At 31.6% G+C, this 24,578-nt stretch overlaps 2 protein-coding genes across 6 annotated transcripts in view; both read right to left on the bottom strand.

Moving 5' to 3' along the window:
* Positions 1 to 205: 205 nt before the first annotated feature.
* The window catches only part of LOC119835856 (neurocalcin homolog), a 68,969-nt gene continuing 44,596 nt past the window's right edge, over positions 206 to 24,578 (bottom strand). For 2 of the 3 annotated variants that reach the window (XM_038360895.1, XM_038360894.1), the window contains exons 2-5: positions 8,528 to 8,683; positions 8,156 to 8,274; positions 7,778 to 7,966; positions 206 to 7,054 (exon numbers count right to left, since the gene is read on the bottom strand). In XM_038360895.1, coding sequence (XP_038216823.1) covers positions 6,860 to 7,054; positions 7,778 to 7,966; positions 8,156 to 8,274; positions 8,528 to 8,597 — 573 coding nt within the window. In that variant the 5' untranslated portion in view covers positions 8,598 to 8,683 and the 3' untranslated portion in view covers positions 206 to 6,859. Of the gene's footprint in view, positions 7,055 to 7,777; positions 7,967 to 8,155; positions 8,275 to 8,527; positions 8,684 to 8,799; positions 9,268 to 24,578 lie in introns of those variants that run through there. The other variant, XM_038360896.1, reaches the window with a different exon arrangement.
* Positions 9,402 to 24,578, bottom strand: part of LOC119835857 (neuronal calcium sensor 2) — a 59,495-nt gene continuing 44,318 nt past the window's right edge. For 2 of the 3 annotated variants that reach the window (XM_038360898.1, XM_038360897.1), the window contains exons 2-5: positions 14,546 to 14,664; positions 14,236 to 14,379; positions 13,903 to 14,031; positions 9,402 to 13,207 (exon numbers count right to left, since the gene is read on the bottom strand). In XM_038360898.1, coding sequence (XP_038216826.1) covers positions 13,031 to 13,207; positions 13,903 to 14,031; positions 14,236 to 14,379; positions 14,546 to 14,656 — 561 coding nt within the window. In that variant the 5' untranslated portion in view covers positions 14,657 to 14,664 and the 3' untranslated portion in view covers positions 9,402 to 13,030. The remainder of the gene's footprint in view (positions 13,208 to 13,902; positions 14,032 to 14,235; positions 14,380 to 14,545; positions 14,665 to 24,578) is intronic. The other variant, XM_038360899.1, reaches the window with a different exon arrangement.

Below are 24,578 nucleotides of genomic sequence, written 5' to 3'. Positions count from 1 at the left end.
ATCAGTCAGATTTCTTTTGATAAGAAAAGTAATAAAAATCTCGTTTTTATCAAAAGACCTACTAAAATTTGTAGTTGTAATATAATACTGTAAAATTCAAAAACATTTCAGGTTAGTTTGTTAAGGTACCACGTTCAAGCCAATGACGTAGTAAACCGCATCTGGAATGTAGGTTATATTCAAAAGGTATAGAAATAAAAACACATTTGAGAGAAGAAAGATTTAATAAATAGATACAATAACTTTACATCTAAACAGTATCAGATCAAGGTCATTTTGAAGAAATAATTAGGAATCACGAATTGACTACACGGAACAGTAAATTTATATATAGAATTTCAAAAGTGACATCTGAAATATAAAATCCGCAAAGGATTAAATTTTTACGACATTTACAACACATATTATCGTTAAGTTCAAATTGCAGGGTGCTATTAATAAGTTTCCGAACTTCGTAAAGTGAATTTAAACATTGACTCACAACGTATGTAGATATATTTAATAGTCTGAAACATCTAAGTATTTAATCAGAATTGATATGTACCTAATACACAAAATAGTCTTTCTACAAACACGAATAAGTATTAAGTATTTAGAAATAGTAGAAGGTACACATTTATTGCTTATAAGTACATAATGTTGTTATGATTTTGGTCCATTAAAAAGAAACACGATTTCAAGATAAATTAAGTGCACTCCCATCTGCCCTCTCATACAAAAATCAACCGACAATTTACATGACACAATAACCACAATTGAGAGGCTAGTCAATTGTCGATTGTATTTTCCAAATCTCCATGAATTATCAAACGACTCACGTTTGATAAAACGGCTTTCTTCGCACGCATTTGAGAGGCAATAGCACCCTGAGTTAAACGTAAATACGTACCAAAATTCAATAAATAATAATAATCGGGTAATTCATACATAAACCTAAGAGACAATATAACTAATATTGTAATAATCTCGCGGGTAATTGTCGCACCATATATTTAATATGTGTAATATTTATAAAAGAGTGAAGAACAACTTAGCAATGAGAAAATGTTTTAAGCTTATAATAGTGGAGCAAAATCATACATAACTAGGTGTTAAGAGATAAATTGAAGCTATCATAGTTTGTAACTTGTAAGATATAACCGCTTTATATTTATGGTATAATAGTATAATATGAATATATCAACTTTAGAATATTTGTGAAGCGTCCTCTATTGGATATTTCTTCAACGGCAGCACCTATACATAGGTACCTACGGGATAATAAGACACTAGAAAATTAATTTTAAAATGTTCATTTAACTACAATACGAATAAAGGCCAATTAAAGTACTCATTAAAATGTCTACAGCTTAATATACTGGAAGACAGTAAAAATCAAATTTTCTTATTGAATCGAAATACTGTGAAATTTTTTAACAACCGACATAATATACTGGCCTTTTATATTTTTGTGAACATGTCTACGTACGAAATATCCGTTTCAAATTACAACGTAAGGCGACATTATGTATTCACGTGTGAGATATTATCGTTATAATTCTTTGTATAAATCATGGATTTAAAAACAATGAATTATTACCATGCTGCAAATACTTACATAATGTTTTTGTTAAATTCCAAATATTTTTGGTGGGCGAGAATCATGTTAAAGTTGCAGTGAGGTTACCACATTCGGTATACAACAAATCTATTGTTCAGAATGAAATGCGCTGTTGTCAAACCGTTTATGAAACAATGCTTTGTGCGCAAAATGCAAACTTCAGTCAATAGAAAGTCTCACACAGACAGTATTGTTATTAAATTAACTCAATCTCGCCTCGCACCTTTGTACGTATAAGCTTTTAATGTGTAATAACATTATTAAAATGTAAGGATATTATTTTCCTACTAAGTAGGTAATTATAATTTAGAAGTTGTTTTCGTGAGGAAAAGTTAGAATATTAGAAGTGTGTTCAAGAAGTAAAGAAGTGATAGGTACTTTAAAACCATTAAATTGGAAAGTATTTAGAACATTCTGATAACTATAATATTCATAAAATTTATCACGAACATCTAACAATTGATACGCGATTAAAATTATCTATTAAAATATTGATCTCTTTTACATTACAACATTAAATGATTTAGATATCATTTAACTAATTCGAATCCGTGGGTGAAATAAGTTATTATAATACAAACAACATGCAAAGCTTTATAAAGCACAAGCTTTTAAATGTGTATTTTTTAATCGTTTTCAAAAAGTGATGTGAAGTATAGGGTTGATTATAGTTTTAGATTCGTGTTAGGTATTGGCCACTCTTTTTGTTAGCCCGTTGTAAAGAAAATACAATATGAACAAAGAAGTGACCAAACGCCAATAGACAAATTTAGAAATACGCCCTCTAGAGGGCCATTGAACAACGTTTAATACAAACACATTTTTCTATACCAATTTATGTGTTATAGTTTATTTTATTATTTTAACATTTAATATAATCATAAACTCTTCTCTTAACACGGTCCATTTTGCATTACTCGAAATACTTCGTAATATTCCTTTTCAAAATATTTTTAGTTAAACATACGTATTGTAAATATTTGCTTGTAAATTTAAGTACAAAATAAGGTAACGGCATATTATTTTTCAATACCTAACTTAGGAAGGATTTACTTACATTATTGCTTATCATAACAATGTACTGATATTTATTGCATAGTTTCAGCTATATTATAAATAACACGGATAAAGCATAATATACATAATAAATTTAGTTATCACTTTTTTTAATTAGAATAAAGTATAAAATCAGGTCCAACGAAACGTACGCAATGGCAGTGTAAGTGCGGTGGCTTGAAATCATAATAATTAGACAAATGTTACCAATTTAACCCTATACTTTACGATCATTTTCAGCCGTATAACATTTTTGATAAAGACTAGTTAAGAAGATAACGCAATAGAAAAAGTGAAATGGAATACACAATGACTACAAAGACGCGATATTATATAGCCTTTCAAACTTATAGCTAATAATCAATGTATCCACTGTATCAGACATACGCGTAAATACAATCGATGAATATTTGTGAATGAAGAGAAAAATTATGGCCATTATTTTTTTTATATTTTTTGACATTGAATTAAATTGACTTACTACCATGACTTTACTATAAATGTATATTATCCAATATAGATGAAACCTTAACAATTATTATTTTCTGGAAGAAAATGTGAGTCACGATTTACCAACGTCATAATAGTTTAATTTATTGTATGTTTTACTTCAATACATTTTTTAGCGATCTATTAACATGATTATTTCGGTAAGGTTAGCACTATATACTTCAGTATTATACAAATAATCAAAACATAATTCACTTTTATAAAGAATGACCTCCACACAATACATAAATAATATAACTCGCCGCTACATCATTATTAAAAAAAAACATAATAATTACATTAGTTGTGCGGTAAATCAAATTGTGCATTACAGTACAATAAATGATTAAATAATTACAACATAATAAAAGCAAAGAAAAGCTGAGCTTATTAAATGGTTACTATAAGTAGCTAAATAAAGTGTGATAGCAAATTAATTAATCGTCAGAAGTTCATTGAATTAAATAATATATTAATTTTTTTTTTCGTCAGTGTAAAAAGAAAGAAAACAGCATACACACAAAAGATAAGTAAGTGGTTAAGTACTTTTTGTAAAAATAAACAATAAACAAATAAACGAAATGTGCAAATGAAATCATATAAATAATTTTAAAATGGGATAATAATTGTGTTTAATGATTTAACGAGTCGACAATCACCAACAGTGCGCATATATACTGTTAGGCCTAGTCAGAGCATGTCACAAAGCGTTCCAGGTAAAACAATGTATCTAATAAATTATACAATCTATATTACGATAAAGCAGATCTAGAGCAAAACCAATAATAAATAATTTATAATCATACATTATAATTGTTTTGAAAAAAAAAAAGAAAACCATAAACAAAGTAAAATATTATTCAACATTTCAAATTGAATTTTTAATCGTTGTGTTAGTGTCATTAATTAGACACAGCAAACCAATCTTTCAATATTCAGGGAAATTAATTTATAAACCACACTTATAAGCAAGACTTATGCTTATTAATTGTCTTTCTTCAATAAACGTTTGATTAATAACAAACATTAATAATACAAAATGTGAGCACGTCATATTTTAAAAGTATTCGTATTTTTATTAACATTAACATTATTGCGTTTTCTTTTCAAATTCAATTTAGAGTTCAAAAGATCAAGACCTCCCTCCAAAGAAAATGGATACCAAAACTGATTTCGATATTGCTCAAGTTTCGTTTTTAGGAAATCTTCTTTATGATATGCCGATTTCTAAGCTATGTAAAATAACTATACGTAACTAGTTCTCTATATAATTAAGTATATATCTACGGCAGCTAACGTTTTATATCTGTTTTAAGGCATACATCGCGATGTCTACTGCAAATAAACATACGATGTCGTTATGAATCAAATCTATACTTATCTAACTAATAATCGTTCAAAAATACATTTCAGTTAAACGATACTATCTTTATACATTTAATATTATACAATCTACAAAAGTTTGTCAATACAATTTGTACTAAGCTTATTATCAATCAATTGCATATCTTTCGCGATAACCTCGACAAGGCCCTACAAAACAACCTACGCACTATTCCCACGATCGACGACTCAATTTGCCATTCTTAAAATATATTTATAAAACTTATCGTACGCAATATTCTTACAAATCAAATTACAAATAATCGAATAATACTCAGGCTGACTCGTGATTAGATTTAAACACATTATAACTAAGCCTTATAATATCAGCTATGTGATTGAACGCTCGGTTACATAAATGAATATTCAACAGTACTTATAACATTAAAACGTACTAATTTTTGCATGTCACTATGTAAATTCAGGTCGTGTAGAAGGATCTGATTATATCCTAAATAATGTATAATTATTGTAATTCTGATGCATAAAATTTGTGTAAATGGTCAATTTAGTTACAATGGTATTGATCAAATACCAGGCACTCTTTTGAAGACTATATAATTAATTATATAGACCATAAAGACTAGCAAGATAGAAGCGTATTTATTCATTTATCAGATCCACGTGATGTAATTTGCAGTGAAATCAGTTGGCATGTACCTTAAGGAAGCTACAGAAAGGAATTTTGTAAATTATATTTATGGACGTCGTGAAATTGTATGCTTATTTATATAATGAACACGCCCATCTCTACGCCAACACTAAGACACTAGTCTGACTTTGCCAGCTGGTTTCACGCAGGGTAAATACTTGTGATTTGGTACAATGTAACTATGAATGCAATATATATGTCATTCATCGAACACAAAACGATTCTAATTTTATAATGTATATAGAAAATTACTCGATTTATCATAAGACCATTACTAACTATATGTCTATTTTGCGGGCTCGCTTTCTCGGAATACATTCACCTCCATGTTTAACTTAAACTTTGATAACACAGCATTGATATATTGTCATAAGTGGTTATAAGGTACTACATTGCCAATAAACGCGGTGACCGCTTAATGATTATCTGCCATAAAAACTATCCATAACTCAATACACTTATGTTTTGTAATAATAAAGTAATATAAAAGGTACAGATCGTCAAATCGGCTTTTGAACTTTATTGTCTTGTTTAAATTATTCCGAATTTTCATATGAATATAACAACAACTATAGAGTAATTTTCGTCTTATGCAGGGTCCTAAACTAAATTATAGATACGTAAGAACCATTAATTACAGATCTTTGATTTGGTACAACTAAATAGCACAAGTAAGATAACTTCGGCATCTATTATATATGAAATAAATCCTACATTGTTTTGTAAAAAAGCATTCAAAGAGAAATATCAAAGAAACAAGTCTTGGCCTATTTTGACCGTCCCGTTTCTTGCCCGGATATCCCATCATAATATACAGACTTCATCGAATATACTATGAAATTTCATTATACTAATAAGTAATTGTTATGAAATATCGAAGATAATATAACGAGTGAACAGATCGAAAGATAAGCTGCGTTCGATAATGCAGGCTTGTAACAAAATTTTAGACCGCTAAATATGGACAAAATGGTATCACTATCCTAACTAAAATAATAATTGGGAAATACACAGTAAACATAGTCACATTTCAATTGTCCTGTTGTCTGGTTGTCTTTACCTAATTACATTACACTTAATAATAAAAATTACTAATGATATACAAGTATCGAGTTATACTTTGCGATTCAAAGACAACACAAAAGCCCATAGCCATAGCCTATTGCGTCAATTCAATCGCCGAACTTTTGTATTATTATCCCATGTCTGGAAGTGAGCTCGATTACAATATTTTCTTTAGCGAAAACACTAGTAAAGAAAATTTGTATTCGGCACAACTTTATAACCATTCCATTTGAATCTAGCACCGTTGGAACTAATTTCAATAGATATTGTTAAAGTTTCCATCTAGCATGGGATATTTGCTATCCCAAAAAAGCTCTTGCGTCATGTCCGAATCGCAAAAAAATATATAGTATAGCGTAACACGTAAAGTTACAATATTTCATTACCTAAAGTAAGATATGGATAAATCAGGCTTTAGCCACGAACACAAAAAAGGAAGAATCTGTAAACAGCCAAGCAGCAGGACAACGACCGGAGGAGATTTTATATGCAGTAATGCTATACGCCGCGCACTAGCTCTTACAAGCAGATAAGTGATCATGTACAATAGATTTGCATAGCATGGAGATCGAGGTAATTGGTACGCTCGGTCGAAAATATTAATATTTGAGGTATCACTGTGACTGCGGGTCGCACTGAAGAAGTCGGACAATAGATGGGTCACTCTTGGCGCCTTCTATGAACTCTTCGAGTGATAATTTTCCGTCCTTATTTCTATCCATTTGTCGGAATATTTTGTCCGTTCGTTTTTCGGGCGTGGATTCGTCTTCGGGCATTTTCATCACGGAGCCCACCATTTTATAGATAGCCTGAAATTAGAGTAATACATTTCTTATACCAGACTCTAAAAATAATGTATTTGATCTTTTTAAAATATGATCAATTCATTAGAAATCCTTTTTGCAAATCAACATCGCAAATAAATAAAAAATAATTTATTTTGTTTGCCCGATTCTTCATATTTCGAACTAGCAGTTCGCCTCGGCTTCACCCGTGGTACATATATAGCCTATGTCACTCAGCGAAGTTGCAGCTTTCTAATGGTGAAAGAATTTTTAAAATCGGTCCAGTAGTTTTGGAGTTTATTCATTACAAAAAAAAACAAACAAACAAACAAAAATACAAGTTCTATTTCTTTATAATATTAGTGTAGATGTAGACAAGAAATTTTGTACGTCCTTTTGTTGTTTTACTATTTTTTTTCCATAAACAGTGTTTGCAAAACTGTAAGTGCATTGAGCATAGTACACCGTCGGCGGGACAACCTGTTTAAATTAGAAATGTTTTTTTAAGGTGATTGACAGATCTTATCTCTTTTAGTACTTTTTTATAAAAAAAATATTCTAGCTACGCCGATAAATTACGTGAGACATTTCCCATTCTTCCGCACTAAATCTCAGGGGGACTGTTTTATATAAAGCATCGCTTAATCTTCAGATAAATTAATTTATGTTAAAAGAGGACAATAGAATCGGAGGGAGGGGAAATATATAATGTAAAACCAAGAACAAGAAACAAATTACAATACGCACTGTAACAATTTCAAGCATTTCCTGTCGGGAGATATAACCATTTCCATCCAGGTCATACATAGAGAATGCCCATTTAAGCTTCTGCTCCAATTTGCCCCGCGATGTCACACTCAAAGCGCATAAGAACTCCCGAAAATCTATAGTCCCGTCGCCATTCGCATCAAACGTTCGAAAAACGTGTTCAGCAAACTGAAACGAAAGTGCTCGTCATCATTCATCATCTTATCATAACAAACAAAGACATTATACTATTATATTATAAAGCCAGTATCAAATTTAAAAGTTTTATAGGATAAATTCCCTTATTTTCCCTCTTTAAGTCGCACAAACCAATAAGAAACGTAGGTTGCATACACACTAGCAATTGGATCTTTTTACCTTACTGGCATCCCCGTATGGGAAAAAGTTTCCATATATTTTCTTAAATTCTTCTACAGACAAATGGCCACTGGGACAATCCTTTAAGAATCCTTTGTACCACTCCTGTATCTCGGCATCTAAAATTGTTTGAACGGTTTAAAATTACTACATACTGTTAATGCATGCAATGTAATCTTAATGTCTAATATGAAGTTATACAGTTATATGAAAGAAAAAATATAAGAAATTAATGTTTTTGAATTCTTTTAAAAATCGTATAAAATATTATCTAATAGAAACAGAAAATTGTAAATATTTTATTCAATCGCGGCGACAATTTTTCCAACAATAATGGTTCCGAAGAATAACAATTTTCATATTATGTGTTACCTGAAAATTCTGTGTTCTGTTTCAGATCTTCAAGGACCTCGGGTTTCAGTTTGCTGTTTTGTTTCCCCATGTTGAATTGTAATGTTTCTACGCAGCAGAGATAGTATTAAAAGTTTTCATCAACTTTCAGTTTATCAGTTAGCGAAATATTGTCCCCTAAAATAAAAATGGTATCACATTATTATTTTTATATCGAAAAAGAAACTCACAACACACAAACGAGATTTGGACTCTTTATTTCTTCAAATTGAAACAATGTTGTAATTACAAACCTTGCTGTATAACACGTAAAAATGTATTTTCGTGTAATCATTACGAGTATACATTCCACGTTCTAAATGATGAACAAAATGTTAATAAAATAAACTGAAAAATACGTAGGATGGAAGTTGAATGTGATCAAAACCAGAAACTATTTTTTAATTTGTATATTATACATGAATAGGCAAAACGTGAATCATTAAAAATATGTATTCTTAAAAATACACAGAGAATTGATGAGGAGCGATGGTAATTTCCATCTATTAGAAGTGCCTATTACACTAATGACGCTGGTAAGAAAAATACTACAACACCGCGAGTGATTCATTAAACAAACAGGTTTCAGACTTAGAGATTCATTAGAAGTATGTGCCTATAGTTTTGTCAAGACATCTTACTACATACATATTTGAATAAATTTTCTATTCTAGCTAGATGACGAGGCTTTTGGCTGTTTCTTTTTAGCAATATTGCCATTTATTCCAAGATGCTATATCGCTTCATCATTTAGCTATATTTATCGAAACATTGTCACCTAATAAATAATTTAATAAATAGTTACAAATTGACAACTCACTCACAGGTTTGTTTATTCTAAAAATAAAAATAATTATATGGGTAAATAACTTTCATGATAATATACACAATCATTAAGTGACAATGATAAATTAATATGATTCTCTACAATGTTGACAGATAAACGATGTAGTGAAATATGTTATTTTATAAATAAATTACAGATAATTAAGTGATGAAAACATATTCTTAACATTTTTCAAATGCGACGTTACAAACATGAGATTGTTGTCTCAATCGATGATGCAATATTGTGGATTTGCTTGTTAATAATTTTTCTGAACATAATAGAATGCGACTTTTGAAGTACCTTACAGTAAACCTATTCTATGACAAGTACTACATAAATTATTAATATTACATGTGTATAAAAGAATTGTGCTTGAAACTTCTGTTACAATAGAAATTTATAATTTCTTATAAACTAATACATACAAATCAAAATGGTTAGATATTAATAATGTGCATTTAAATATATTCGTACATGAATATTATAAAAATATAGAAAAGGAGGAATGTACGTTAGTTGTGCTTAAACACAGATAGACAGAGACTGTCAGAAAATAATTATTTTCTTATAACAGTATATAGAAAAGTGATATAAAATATTTGACTTCAGCTTAAGGGAGCTCAAATAAAAATGCAAAAATATCGTAACTTGGAACTATGACAAAAACAATTATGAGAACATATCTTTGGTTATAAACGGATTAAATTGATGGCACTATGATATAGAAATAATAGTAAATAATAGTTTATTCCACGGTTTAAAAAAAAAATAGATGAAATGGTTTAAGAAATTGATACATTTTTTTTATTTATTTGAATCAATTTAATTTTTGCTATTTTAGTTCGTAGTTAATATGTATATTACATACACAACTACAGTGACATTGAAAGCAAAAGTGATAAATGAATGTTGATACCACATTCGAATACGTCCCTTAAATGTTTATATTTAATTTTGTGCGATTTTTAGTGACAACGATATTTCTATTAATTTAGCACGTATATCTATTGAGCTAATATTAAATTATTTTCAAATTACGTTAAACTTGTGCTTTTATTTTCATACTTAATATTTTTTTATCCAAATTAGCTTACTCATAACAAAAAAACAGAGGACTTTTTCTTAGCTACACCTGTAATTTTCATTTAAATTAAATTTTTTCAATGCTGTGTCGCGGGCTTGTTGTACGTAACTTATCTATTCCTGTCAAACATACGCAAGGTTTCAGGTTGGGTTTATTGAGAAAATTCCTTTTGTTGATATGTTTAACGACACCCTGTCTAACTATATACAAGAATTCGAATTGATTATATTGATCCCTTCTTCGGTTGATTTGTATCACTCGTTGTCTTTCCAGCCAAGCGTTCTTACAATAAAAGGGGAATAAGAAAACCAAAGAGCCTTTTATTGAACAATAACAAAAATACGTTCATTCATGTTTTACTGGTTAATTTTATTTAATACTGACATTAGTCTTGTTCATTATAATTAACGATTTATTTTAAAATGTGCTACGTTAAAGGTAATTATAACAGAATGGTTTAAGATTTGAATAATAGAACATGAACTGAATAAATGCATGCAATAAAATAAAATCCAATTGAAATTGTCATGAAAAGAATGTTTCTAAATGTGATTTAGCTTATTCTAAGTTAACTGATGGTATCAAATGTGGAATGTATTTAGAAAATCGTTGAATTTAGCTTTCAGTACACTATAGTATGATAAATATCTGTAATAAATAATTCTTAATTACCAAAATTCATTGTGCGATCAATATTGCACTCAAACGTTAATATCAAAGTAATAATTAAGCATCTCTGCTTATGTATAAATGTGTTGTAAACGTGTTGAACAGTGATATCATATTGATTTTGTGAATTTTTAATTTATCTATAGTTATTCCTTTATTTCAATATTCCTGATATATAATCCATAGTGCACGGAAAACAACTCCAAATAAATATAAATGTTTCGACCACTTCTTTTAATGTTTAGGTCCATCGACGAAATCAAGATTTATTAATAAAAATATATTCTAAACTATACAAGTAAGGACTAGGGCACACTAAATTATTGGTTCTGTTAATCTTTTAATAAATGAATGGTTTATGGAATACGAAACTAAATTTATACAGAACGAAAACTTAAAACTAGGACGACGAAATGAATGGAACAAACTATTTACAAATGGATTAGAAGGCACAGTAGGAAGAGGAAAGGAAAAGAAGTAGCTTCTTAGGACATAAAAGCTTAGTTATTCAGCTTCGAAATTGATAAATAGAAATGCCTACATGAGAATATAGAGTATACCTTATACAAGTTACGTCGATCTAAGAAGTACAACACCAATATCGATTGAATGTATAACGCATGTAATGCAAATTACTAGTTATTCTTACATTAATACAGAATAGATCAGATCTTTGTATGAGATCGAATGCGGGCCATAATAGTATTAGGTAGATCGCTGGTTGACCAAACGTTATTGTGAAGTACCTCACTAAGCCGAAAATATTATTGGAAAACAAAATAGCAAAATACGCGACCGACAAAAACGTCCGCAAATGTGAAGCGTTTCAGTTAAAATTTTAATAAAAACCAACGGAATTGGTGAGGGCATTTTTCAATTACCATCAAGTGTTTTTATATTCTAAACCCAAAATCAAATAACCCGAAAATAAGTAAAATCGTAAATGATATGATATTTCCCATTAAAATATTAATTTGCGCAGTCTTATTATTAAATGTTTGAACAAATCAAACAATTTCTGATGTGATAATTATGTCATGTCGAGTCTATGGATAAACAAATCTTACTGTTATGTGCATCGCGATCAAGTAATGGATGCATAATCCATCATCAATCACGCTCTATAAACAATACCAAATGTCCCAGTGAGGTACTCCACAGACTGTACTGTATTATACACGATCTGCCTATAATTGCATCCACGGTATTCAGGTGCCTTTTCAAGATTGATTTATAAGACACTTGGTTCGTCGCAATCTCATCGATTCTGCTTACACTAAGCTAATAATATCTATATTAGTAATTAAACTAAGATTGACATATATTTTGTGCAGTACATTATAATCGTACGTACTTGTATATCAGACAAAAAATTTTGAGGGAATAACTGCCTAATCGTGGATGGTTCGGATACAACACTTACAATAGAATAGACAATCCGACAGCGACAAATGTTATTTAAGGAAATTGTTTAATCAATAATTTATATTAAGTACTTCTATACCTACAAAATTATCAAAAAATCGGAAGCATGAAAGAAAGACATTCGGTTTGGACGTGTAATAGCCTATTGGCACTAATAATAATAAATTGCATATAAAGTAAGTCGTATTGATTGCCGCCCCGACTCATAAACGCGGATCTGTCGAAGCATCGAAACGCGCACCGGCGTAGGCCCGGCCTTATTAAAACTTTCATACATGTAATGAGACGAGATTGAGGTCGCCAATCAAGTGTTGCCGGCGCTCATCTGTAAAAGTAGGAACGTTGCGAAGCCAATTCATAATAGCCGAATGGGTTTTAAAATGGCGTTGAGAAGCTAAGGGGCTAGGATCGACGCCGTCGGGTTATCGTGTACACAACATATAGGTGAAAGTGAGCTGACGACTGAAACTTGACGCGCTTAAGGCGCGAGCATCTTGGAAAGCTCCTCATCCTGGAGGCATCCCTTCAGAAACTCCTCTTGTGTGAGCTGCCCATCGTTGTTCTCGTCCATCTTCGCAAAAATGTTCTTAGCGCGCTCCTCCGCGGAGTCAGCTGGCCTGTTACTTGAACAAGCGCCCAACATGTCATAGATTGCCTGGAATATGTAAACATCATTGCTTGATTCTTCATTAAAACCATTTATGTGGATAAACTATTTCTATATACATTTATAAATGATCATAAAAAAGAGAAAACATTTTATCTTTTAATATTCCATCGCTGATATTTTATTCTACTCGATATTGAACGAGTAATTGGCTCGGAAGATTCTAAGACACGCCTCTGTTTATTGAATCCGGAAATAACGTTAAGAAAAGTTCTTCTCGTTATAAATGAAATGAAAAATACATCATCCATTTGCTAAATTCTACTAATAGATATTTATTTCATAAAATAAAATTTTCCCAAGTCTTATAGGTACTTCACATTAATGATGAATTTTCGTAGAAATCGAAACGTTATATTTTCAACCAGCAGCGAGCCCCGGTCCGCCGGGTCGCTCAAGGGTTCACTATTATTGATTTTTCTATTACAGAACTTACAAAACAATGATTTATTTTGCAAGTTTCTATTATCTTAAATAGTTATTATCCTAATACAAGCTAAGACAAATCTAATAAACAAATTTAGTAGGGAGAGAAATTCTAATGAGAATATAATATTTACATTATAATAACTATGCGAAGCACCCTGTCGATACTGTTATAATAACTTTATTGCACCACTCTATCTTAGTCAGATAAAGGATAGAAAATAATTGTACACCCGGTGGAAATACATTATGCATACCTGAACTATTTTAGTCATCTCCTGAATATCGATCACCCCATTTCCGTCCACATCGTACATGCGGAAAGCCCACTTAAGCTTTTCTTCTGGGGTTCCGCTGGAGGTAACATGAATCGCCTGCAGGAATTCCTACAACAATGCAAACACCGACGTGTACCGACACAAGCTTACTTCCCAACAATGCATATGGGGGAAGCCTTGTTGGCTTCTCGTAAGCTCAAACACGGTCATAAACATATTCATTCGCAAATACATAAACAGCGTCATTCGCAATTGCTAATAAAAGAATATTCGCAAATAAGCGATTACATTTTACACCTTTTGTTGAGTTACCTTGAAGTCAATGTATCCATTTTTGTCCATATCGAATGTGCGGAATACGTGGTCGCAGAATTCCACCGCATTCCCCGAAGGGAAGAACATCTTGTACATGTCGACGAATTTTGCCGGCGTCAATCGCCCGTTAGGACAGTCTTGCTGTAAAATGGAAAACACAAAGAAATTACAATCATTCAATATTGTTGAACTAGACGCTACAGTTGATTTTTTTTTTTTTGGTTTTTGAAATTTAAATTTATCTGCAATTATTATCTGCCACAGATTAAGTAGGCCAACGAAACAATATAATGCCGACGGGTTTTACCTTGAAACCTTTGTACCACTCTTTGATGGTGGTTTCGTCGTACGACGTGTGGGTCTTAAGGAAATCCATGTCTTCTTTAGTGAGTTTGTCCTTGCTAACAAAGCAGCCCATTTTGTTTTCTGAAACAACGACAAATCTTATCTTAAACTAGTTTTTTCAATGAAATCAAAAAGTTCTTGTCATAGCTCATGCAAAATTAATCATAACGCTGAGCTTCTTTACAATTTGTCACACTTTTTACTCACACTATTGTACATAGTATTACTCAAATTATAAACTAATTATCACTGCAGCTGTTTATTAATATGTATAAATAATAAGTACTATTTTTTGTTTACCATTTACAGCCTTGTGAATAATACATAGAATCGTTTAATTACCTCTTATCTTAAACGAGCAAATGTAGATACATTGAAAGATACGAATTGTAATTTAATTTATACATAAAAGATAAAATCGCAGGCATTAAACAGAGAAATTAAGAATTCCGTACAAACACATGCTTCCAAAGCCTTTTTGCCATTGAATTAATCATCTTTTCCTTCGCAACCGCGTACAATACACCGCAATCCTATTCAATACACCTAATTTCATTAGAAACAAAACTTCTAACCCAGAAATACGATATTATATACGAGTCACGTTTGCTTGCGGCAAATAAACTTATCACACTAGTAAATACTAACGATAACCGCAAGGCAATACGCATGTTATAATTTGACGTAACTATTTACTTATACGTAAGGGTATAGTCGTTGCGTTTATATCAAGCACTATACTAACCTAGTCATAGTATAGAAATGAATAGGAGACACGTTTGTGAAAGGAATTTTAAAGAACAATCCAAAGAATCGATTTCCAGTAAGCATTGTGTTCGATAGAATGTTGGCCTATTTCTTTTTATAACCTAGTATTAGCTTGGATATAGCCCGGTATTAACCTATTTATTATTCATGATTTATATTCCGAGCTAAGGTCAAAGTGGCAGGTACCCCAACTGAGAATAAAACAAAGTAAATTATATCGCATCCGATAGTTATGCTGCCACGAAGTTGGAGAATATGATATATAACATAGGCGTCGAAATATGGCATCTGCTTGTAAAGTAGTGCTGATTTACGACTTTCTCTTCACAATTGGAAATGGAGTATTGATGGCACATTTGACTCGGCCGAGTAGGGGCGTGGAAATGTCACGGACGGAATGGCGATAAAGTGAGGGCTCGCGGTGCTTGGCATCAGCACCCATGTTCCCAGTACGTGACACGATAACACCTGAAGCTTTATTCAACTTTTATTATTTGTTTCATATTTTCAAGTTACTGGTATTGATTATTCCGTTAATGAACGTTAATTTATCATGAACTCGCCTTATATATAATTAATCAGCGATAATAAAAAACAAACGATAAACTTGTTTTATATATTAGAATATATGTACACTCTACCTATTTTAGAACATTGTAGTATTGCTTCAAAAAAGTTGAAAAAAAAAAGTGAAAATGTGATTAGATCGTAAATTACTTGTTGTAATTTAAACATACTACGAAAGATGCACGTTGAATGAGTTGAAAATAAAATAAATTAATTTAATCATCTTATGTACCTAATATAAACTATGACAAACTTTCGAAAGTGTTATGCCTAATTAAATGGATAGCATTGAAAATAATGTAATTACCTCTGCTTAGGATGAGAATGAACTAAGAGGTCTTTAAATAAAAATACCCTTATCTTTACGAGATTTCATTAAGCTAAAACGTTCGCAACCATTTATTTAGGTAACTTATAAAGTTCCCGGTTATCTTCCTGTAACAAATCAAGAACAAAGAGTACATTAAGCTACAACATGGCGCTTTAACGGAATCACATTTATTAATCCAAAGGTTTGATTGTTCCCCGGATTTTAAACGTCGCACTTGCGTAATGGACATCCTGTGCATGTTCATTGATTAAATATTCGTGTACCGAAAACCGACTATACGTGTATATTTTCGGCACCAGATACAAAATTGAGTGACGTGCAAAAATAGAACATAATAGGTTTATCACCGCATCCATTTTATATTCGACTTTTTTAACTCTATTCTGGGTACCTGTTACGTAAGATTAATACAGTATTCTCGGGTTATAAATATCATTGAATTGTTGAAATTACATTGTAGCAATTTATTATTTACCGTTTTATAATCTTGTTTCGACTTTACAAATAATAAAAAAAAAACTGTGGAAGTTAAGTCGATAGTATGCAATGCACGTAAATGGTGACATAAACAGGACGAAAAGTGACGGTAAAATTCTGTCCTGGCGCGCATATGTCAGGCCAATTGGTCTCTTATTCTTCCAAGCCTTCGTATGTAGCGTACAGTCGTAAATTAAATCTTACGTAAAACTTCTACATAAAATCATCATAATTTCAATTTATTTCCGTCACTTATTTATTATGTATTATGTCAATCCAAGAACGAAACTAATTCTTTGCTTGCTTGCATCTCCATGACTTCAGTCATGTAGACCAATGTACCGAATTCCATTGAAATACAATCAATAACATCATCTGTTTGAAAGAATAAAGATAAAAATTGCTATTGGGAATTCTATAATAAAGCATTAGATAAATTACGTCTGAATACTTTTTTAACGTAAAACAGAAACTAGAAACATAGGATCATCTGACAAACCCGTGTGCGAACAGAATTTAACGCGACTACGATGTTGACAACATAAAATCCCATTTGCGTTATTCCGTCAACGCCAAAACTGAATCTCATTTTCTTTTAAGCGACACCGAGACAATTTATTAAATAGACATTTTATTCAGGACATTCAAATAGCAGCGGATTGTTGTCCATACATCCATAGAGACATGCGGTCGCTGATTTAATTTTCAATGTATTGTTATTAATACAGTGTTTACTTATAACAAATACATATCTGATGTCGTTTTGAGCCTGTAGGTATCACGAATGGCACACTTTTATCTCTATATTTATCTACATGAAGATAACATACAAATGAACATTATACCTTCCTTAATAAAGCTACGCAACAAACACACAGCTCGTAGTGTAATTTCATTGTCAATATAAAACAAAACAACGGGCAGCACATGTGTGATGGAGTAAGCGCTTGCTATTATTAATATAGTTAACATTAATTTAATTTAATAAAGCTACGCTGCTGATGGTGTAGAAAAGGAAATTCGATAAATTTACACCCGACCATCGGCGGTTCTTTATGAATATGCACAGTCACGATAACACTATTACAAGTATATACGAGTATCTCTATACAGTATATGGAAAGGACATCGTAGCCTAAAGAAAAGAAAGACAAATAACGTTTAATGGGACTATGATTTCAGTGAACTCAAATATACAAAACATATCCATCTTATCTTGAATTTTATTTACTTCAATTAACTAGTTCAATGTTGAATTCGAATTGATGATATTCATGTTATTCTTGTTAATAAATATCGGCAAAGTGTACGGCGGCAGATTACGTTCCATGCTTGTGCTTAAATGAGGGTCTGTTTAATTAATTTTCCATTCGAGAAGTCACGCTTTGATACTTATGAACATAACTACTCTATAAAACTGCTGTTTACAAAACCAAGGAAACGTATGTATAAATAATATATTTCTTTAACACAAACTTTAATAATCTCTTTAACAAAGAGTTAATATTGAAAACATAAACTCTCAAATGTTAACAGTGTGGTATAATGCTATGACTTCAATTTTAGTTCACTGATATAGTCATTGCCGGCTTTTATACAAAAAGGATAGTTGCACAAAGGCATTCAACGGAAAAGTATCATAAAGGGTGACAGCGCAGAACACTTTGACCTGAATGCAGCCGACGGCTACAGGCAAATCGAATTACAGCCAATCACGTCGCCCTCACGAATTTCCAACACGTCGACACCTATGGCCGACACAAATGCGGCTATCGACGATCGGTCTACGTCATAGAAACGATACGTGAACAGTTATTTTGAGACGCCTTTTCTGACGATACGCAATAAATAGCTTAAGTGATTTATGTACATTAAACAGTTGGGTTGCGATCGACTGAAATAGCACAGAGGAACGGTAAGACATCCTCTGATTATTTGTTAGCCATGATAATACGCATTCTTATATGTTATTATTATTACGCTATATTTGCTGTTAGGATAAAAGATGTAGTTTGACAAAAACATATGAAATCTAGGATGTATTCCTAGAACTTTGTTTTAACTAGCTTTCCTCTAACTAAATTGTGCATAACTAACATTATTAAACAGGAGAGCCACACCAAAATCCTGATCGCTATCGCATATTCTAACTGGCTAACCATATTATAGCCTTATTAAACTTTGTGCACATCATCGACGCTGCGGGTTGCCGTATTAAAATTAGTTTCCAATAACACGCCTCTTAATAGAATAATTTACTGAATAAAAGAAAATTATACGACAAACTGCACTTAGAGCTGATTATTTATAAGCATAATAAGGAATAGTAGTAGGAATTTAAATTCAATATGCGTGCCTAGATTTAGATTAGATATCCCATGAAATAAAAGAGGATATCAATAAATACAATATTACAATAAGTTCCCAATGAATTAGAAAAACTTCATAACATTGACTGTATGAGGTGATATTATTAAACTAGACATCTGGTATTATGATAATTATAACGGATTTTAATAATTTTTGCTTAGTTCTATTTAAAGATTTCTTAGAAATTGAAAAGCTATACCATAACAATCTTATAAGATAAAAATTACTTTCAAATCTATCTTAATGATAAATAATAAGCTAATATTTTTGTCATAACTCCTACAGTCTATAACTTTCGTAGTTGTTTGACGTACCTATGATCGATCAACCAAACAGATGTTTAAATTTACGGTGAACATATCAAGTTCGCAATAAATTGATATCAGATCCACGTAGAACATGAAGGCCGCCTTACAATTGAGGTCGACACCGTAGAATTGCAGGTCACGTCGCACCTGGCAGTCACAGGCAATCATTGCAATTTAGTGAATGGACTGGACTCAAGCAATTACCAACTGAATAGCGGCTGTTTAAACTCAATTATAGGACCTAATTGATTCAATTATGAAAAATAAACATATACACGAAAGACGGGCACAAAGTAATTACAGAAAATCATTCGATACTGAAGCCATGCCAATGAGCGACGTAGTCTTAATGAAGTGAATCAGTTGAGATCATACAAAATCAGTCAGATCTGAAACTCGGTTTCAACAAGTAGGAATATCTATCTGAAAAGAAAACATGATATCCTCTCGGTTAATTGATATTTTCCTTTTAACTACTTCGAGCTCACTATAATTTACCTATAATTTATAATTTACCTAGCGCAAATTAAACATCTGAACACCGATCGGAACATCTGAAAGACCAAGAATCTTCTTATTGTCTTTACACTTCCCAAAAACAAGTTTCACGTCGGCACGTTATTCCAAGGTGATTGAATTGAAAAATATATATGAAAGCTTCTGAGAATTTAATGAAATATAGACCAAATTGTTCTTGTTCTTAACATTCATAAAATAGTAAAGTATGAAGTATGTTCAAATGTGTACCTTGATTAAGTGCAAATGCGAATTAAGTGCAAATATAGAACAGAAGAGATCTCTCGAACGTTAGTATATTACTTACTAGCTGACCCGGCAAACTTCGCAACGCCATAGAATGTTTTTTGAGACACATTTTCCTTATTTTTCTTACCTTTTATAGCCTGGGCTATTCTAAAATACTAACTAAACGCTACTAACGAAGACAATTGAATTTAATTTATATCAGATAATCTTTTTGTGTTTAAATATATCACAAACGAATTATTGTATTACACTTCCCACGTTTAAACTGAAATAAAATTCTCCTGCTCCGCCTGGGCAGAAACTAACAAAAACAAAAATATATATCTTTTTCTTGTTTTTTTCTTTTTAATTTTCATCCTTTATTATCCTCATCCCAGTCTAAACAAACAACATTATAATCCGGTTTAATAAATCTATAATTGGGCATGCTTCGGCACAAATTAGGCCAGCTCGCGATGGGGAAGGTACCGGGGCTCACAGAAAATGGGCGTCTAATGGTGGCACGTGTATGTTAGCCTGTTTCGTACATTAAGTAGGGGAACCAGAGGCCCGTTTCCCTTTTCCTAACAAATAGGCATCTTAATCAATGTTCTTAACATAACGAAATATTAATATAAGGGAAGGCCATGATGCTAAAGAAGGAATTGGTAGATAAAATGACAGAAATAGATAATGACGACCTATCGGGGAAGTGTATACATATTTTAAAAATTATTACTGAACATTGATTCAAGCGCGTACAAATACCAACGAAATAATATACACATTAATCTAACGATATTCGTGGCTAGGTGGGCAATGATGAAGGAGTGAATATTGAAAAAAAAAACCCAAGCATGTTAGATAAAATTATACAAGGTGTTAAGTGAACCCTGCCGATACTCTCTTTTCTACGATTAAGAAATGACGCAAGGGAAATTTGAAAACGTGAAATTTCGTCATCATTAAATACTCGAGCGAATCAGATTAGCATACTGTAAGTTCATCATGATGTCCCAATTAGAGTGACTAATAACATCTGACGATTATATTCTGGCGCATTGTTTTTTTGCTACTGCTACTTTAATATAATTGGGTTACTTTTTTGTTTGTGTCAGGTGTCGAAAACACAATTTTTACGCCCAAATATATAAGATAAAGCTTATCTAAAAGCAAACTCTATCTGAGTATAATTGTTTATAAAATCAATTGTACATTAATTATCTAACGAATCTTCCTGAGCACACGTTCCTATATTAAGGTTTTGTACGGGCTGGTAGTACTTATCAATAGATAAGTGAACTCAATAGACAAATGAGTTAGAAAATATGGAAAAGGATGCAGAAGAAGGCTTATCATTTTAATATAATAGTGAGGTTGACTATTTCTTAATGTGCTGACGCTGTTATGTCTGCATTAAAGGTATATGTACAGTAGCCTCCATATATTTAATCTGACGCGATCAAGTTAATCCCAAACTCCTAATACTCACATACATAATACATATAATTCAACGTTAAAGTAAGTATAATAACAGAATAGATGAAAAGAATATAAAAGATATATCTATTAGTCTTTACTATTGAAATATAACTTTACAAAAGTAGAGGTTTCCATTAAAAATTTTACGTCGAACTGAAAGCAATTAGGATTCTTATAAAATAATTGAAAGTTGTGTAGCAACATAAAATGGAGATAAAAATTCGATTATACAATATTTCTCCCGATATTTAAAACAGAAACTTAGTGGGACGTCAAGGAAATTTGAGCAAATATTCCAACAACTATTCCGTGTACAACAAACAATGGGTTCATTAAAATTATTTCGTAAGCGAAGAAAAATTAGGATTCACTTTTAACTGTAAATAAGTTATTTAATATGTTCTCCAATTATGGTTTGCATCGCTATTTCATATAGAATTACTTGTTGTTAACAATATTCACCACGTCTGTAATGAAAAAAGTTTATTATATACAGAATTTTAATATTAACATTCCAGAATCTATGTGCAATTTTATGATATTTCTTTCTTATATTATAAGTGCTAAAGTATGTTTGCTGGTTTGTCCTTCTATCAAGTGGCAACAGAATATCAGGCGAAAGTGTGGAACATTAGATCTAATTATATCCTAGGGTCCATGGACTAGAAATACTTTAATACGAATATTAAAACTGAATTGTATCCGAATGGTATTAATTACATTCACTTAAAAAAAGTTAATTGTCCAAATACTTCGTGGTGACACGGGGTGAATGCTAATTTGTGTAACTTTCCTACAAACTTACATTTCATTCATTCCTTTGTGCTTCATCTGTATTGTGTAGAATTAAATTATTTAAATGAATTTTGACATGCGTAGAGGCATTATAAATTGAATACAGTTTTTTCAACTCTAAAATCTAAATTCTGTACATTTTATAAATATTAATAAATATAGCCATACTACGAGTAACATAAAAAAACAAAACTTTTTTCACGATTATACAACTGGGCGGATTTCGATGAAACTTTTTGTTATATATACAGCTATTAGGCCTGGCAATGGCATGGCAATACATAGCTATAATTATTTTTATAAAATTTAATTTGAATTTAAATCTCCGCGTAAACAATGTGGCGAAGTCGGATAGAAAAGAATATAATACCTACCTCCATATTATTCATTGCATTAAGGATCACCAACATGACATACACGGGTAACATACATGCAAATATTTTTTAAATTACGTTCATAGAATTAGTGCGTAATTATAGGCAACAATTAATAATAAAAATAACATTAGATCGAAAAACACAGTATTATCTCATAACGAGGTCGTGAACATAACATCACATGAAAAATATTATAACTTTAAACATTTCGGTTGGGAAGGTTTTATGCCACACTAATTAAGAGTTGTAACAGAAGCTGCAAATTGAAACAGTGATATTATTTTTTTTATTTTTCAGTGCAGCTTTGATTTGCGTTAACGTAAAGTCGCTATTGTTCATCTTCTGGAATTCCATAGTCCTACTGAAAACCTATGTTATTTTCTCAATTTTATTATTGTGTTATTATTTTCATTGTGCATAGTACGCACAATTGCGCAATAAATTGTTTACTCCCAACAACGTTCAATTTAAATTAATATTGACGCACAACATTCTCTGATTGAAGTAAAGTATCTTATAAAATTCATGTATTCATGCATTCATTATTCATGAGCTCTGGATAAACTATTACCTTGAATACGAAGCTCGAGCCGACGGAGATTTTAGTGTCGATTTCAGTCACTTCAATATACCTCGGTAAGGTTTATCGGGGTCGATATCTAGGTAGCACACCGTTGCGTTATTTTTGAATACAAATATCGCGAACATCTTCAATATTCTTAATAATAGAGAGCACGTCAGAGTACGGTGAATTTTGCAACCGAGCGTGTTAGACGAAATTAGAAAATCCTATTAGAAGATTCTAAAATGCGAAAGTTTGTAAGGATGTGTGTATGATTGTTACTCTTTCACGCAAAAACTACTGAACCGTTTGCAATGTTTTGTACGTTATCTACGTGGACTGGACAACTGGGGTAACACATAGGGAACTTTTTATCCCGATATTCCTACGGGATTCGAAACGGCAGGGCGCAGCTAGTATGAGGAATATGAAAAAAAAACTCTGAGCTAATTTTAAGCGAGCATTTATTATACCCATATATAATCTAAATCTCGGAATCGACTTAATCGAATATCTAGGAATTCTGTATGCAGGTTATTTCAGGCCGATAAATCCATATACTGCGCTATATTTAATTTAAAGAAATTTCATATATTACCTAGCAAGGTTCGGTTCGAATTATCCAGGCATTAATGCTGACTATTCATTATTAATAAGCAGAATAACATTAACGAAATTTCATTACATAGCCTGCAATGATAACAATTTGAAAAGGAGCGCTGATGTATCCTTACTTACAGTTTCGCCCAGAAACGCTTTCATTATCAAGTACAATAAGTATTTAGTTTAAATATCTAAAATTCGTGCTTTGGGTATCAATGCTACTCCACTTAAAACTCAATTATATTTCTACGTAATGCACTTCCTTCGACTGCTGGCTATACAAACGACCTAATCGCTTTTCGGTCATTGTTGTTGCGGGAGGGCGCTTTAGTGCTTATAGTTGATGTGCTTATTCAGCAGCTTCGTTTCTACCTACGTTAATGTCAAATTGGATTGTTCTTCGTTAATACGTAACCATATTTAAAACGAGCTACTCGCCCCGGCTTCTCCCGTGATACATATATAGCCTATGCCACTCAGTGAAATTGCCGCTTTCTAATGGTGAAGTAATTTTTGAAATCGATCGAGTAGGTTTTACATGAAAACGTTACAAACATACAAAAATACGAGAGTTTCCTCTTTACAACATTAGTGTGGATATTAGGAATGAT

Source organism: Zerene cesonia, chromosome Z, assembly GCF_012273895.1.
Source record: "Zerene cesonia ecotype Mississippi chromosome Z, Zerene_cesonia_1.1, whole genome shotgun sequence".
In the NCBI taxonomy this organism is placed as follows: Eukaryota; Metazoa; Arthropoda; class Insecta; order Lepidoptera; family Pieridae; genus Zerene; species Zerene cesonia.
The sequence above is the reverse complement of the archived record's forward strand: the minus strand, read 5'-3'. Positions and strand labels throughout refer to the sequence as shown.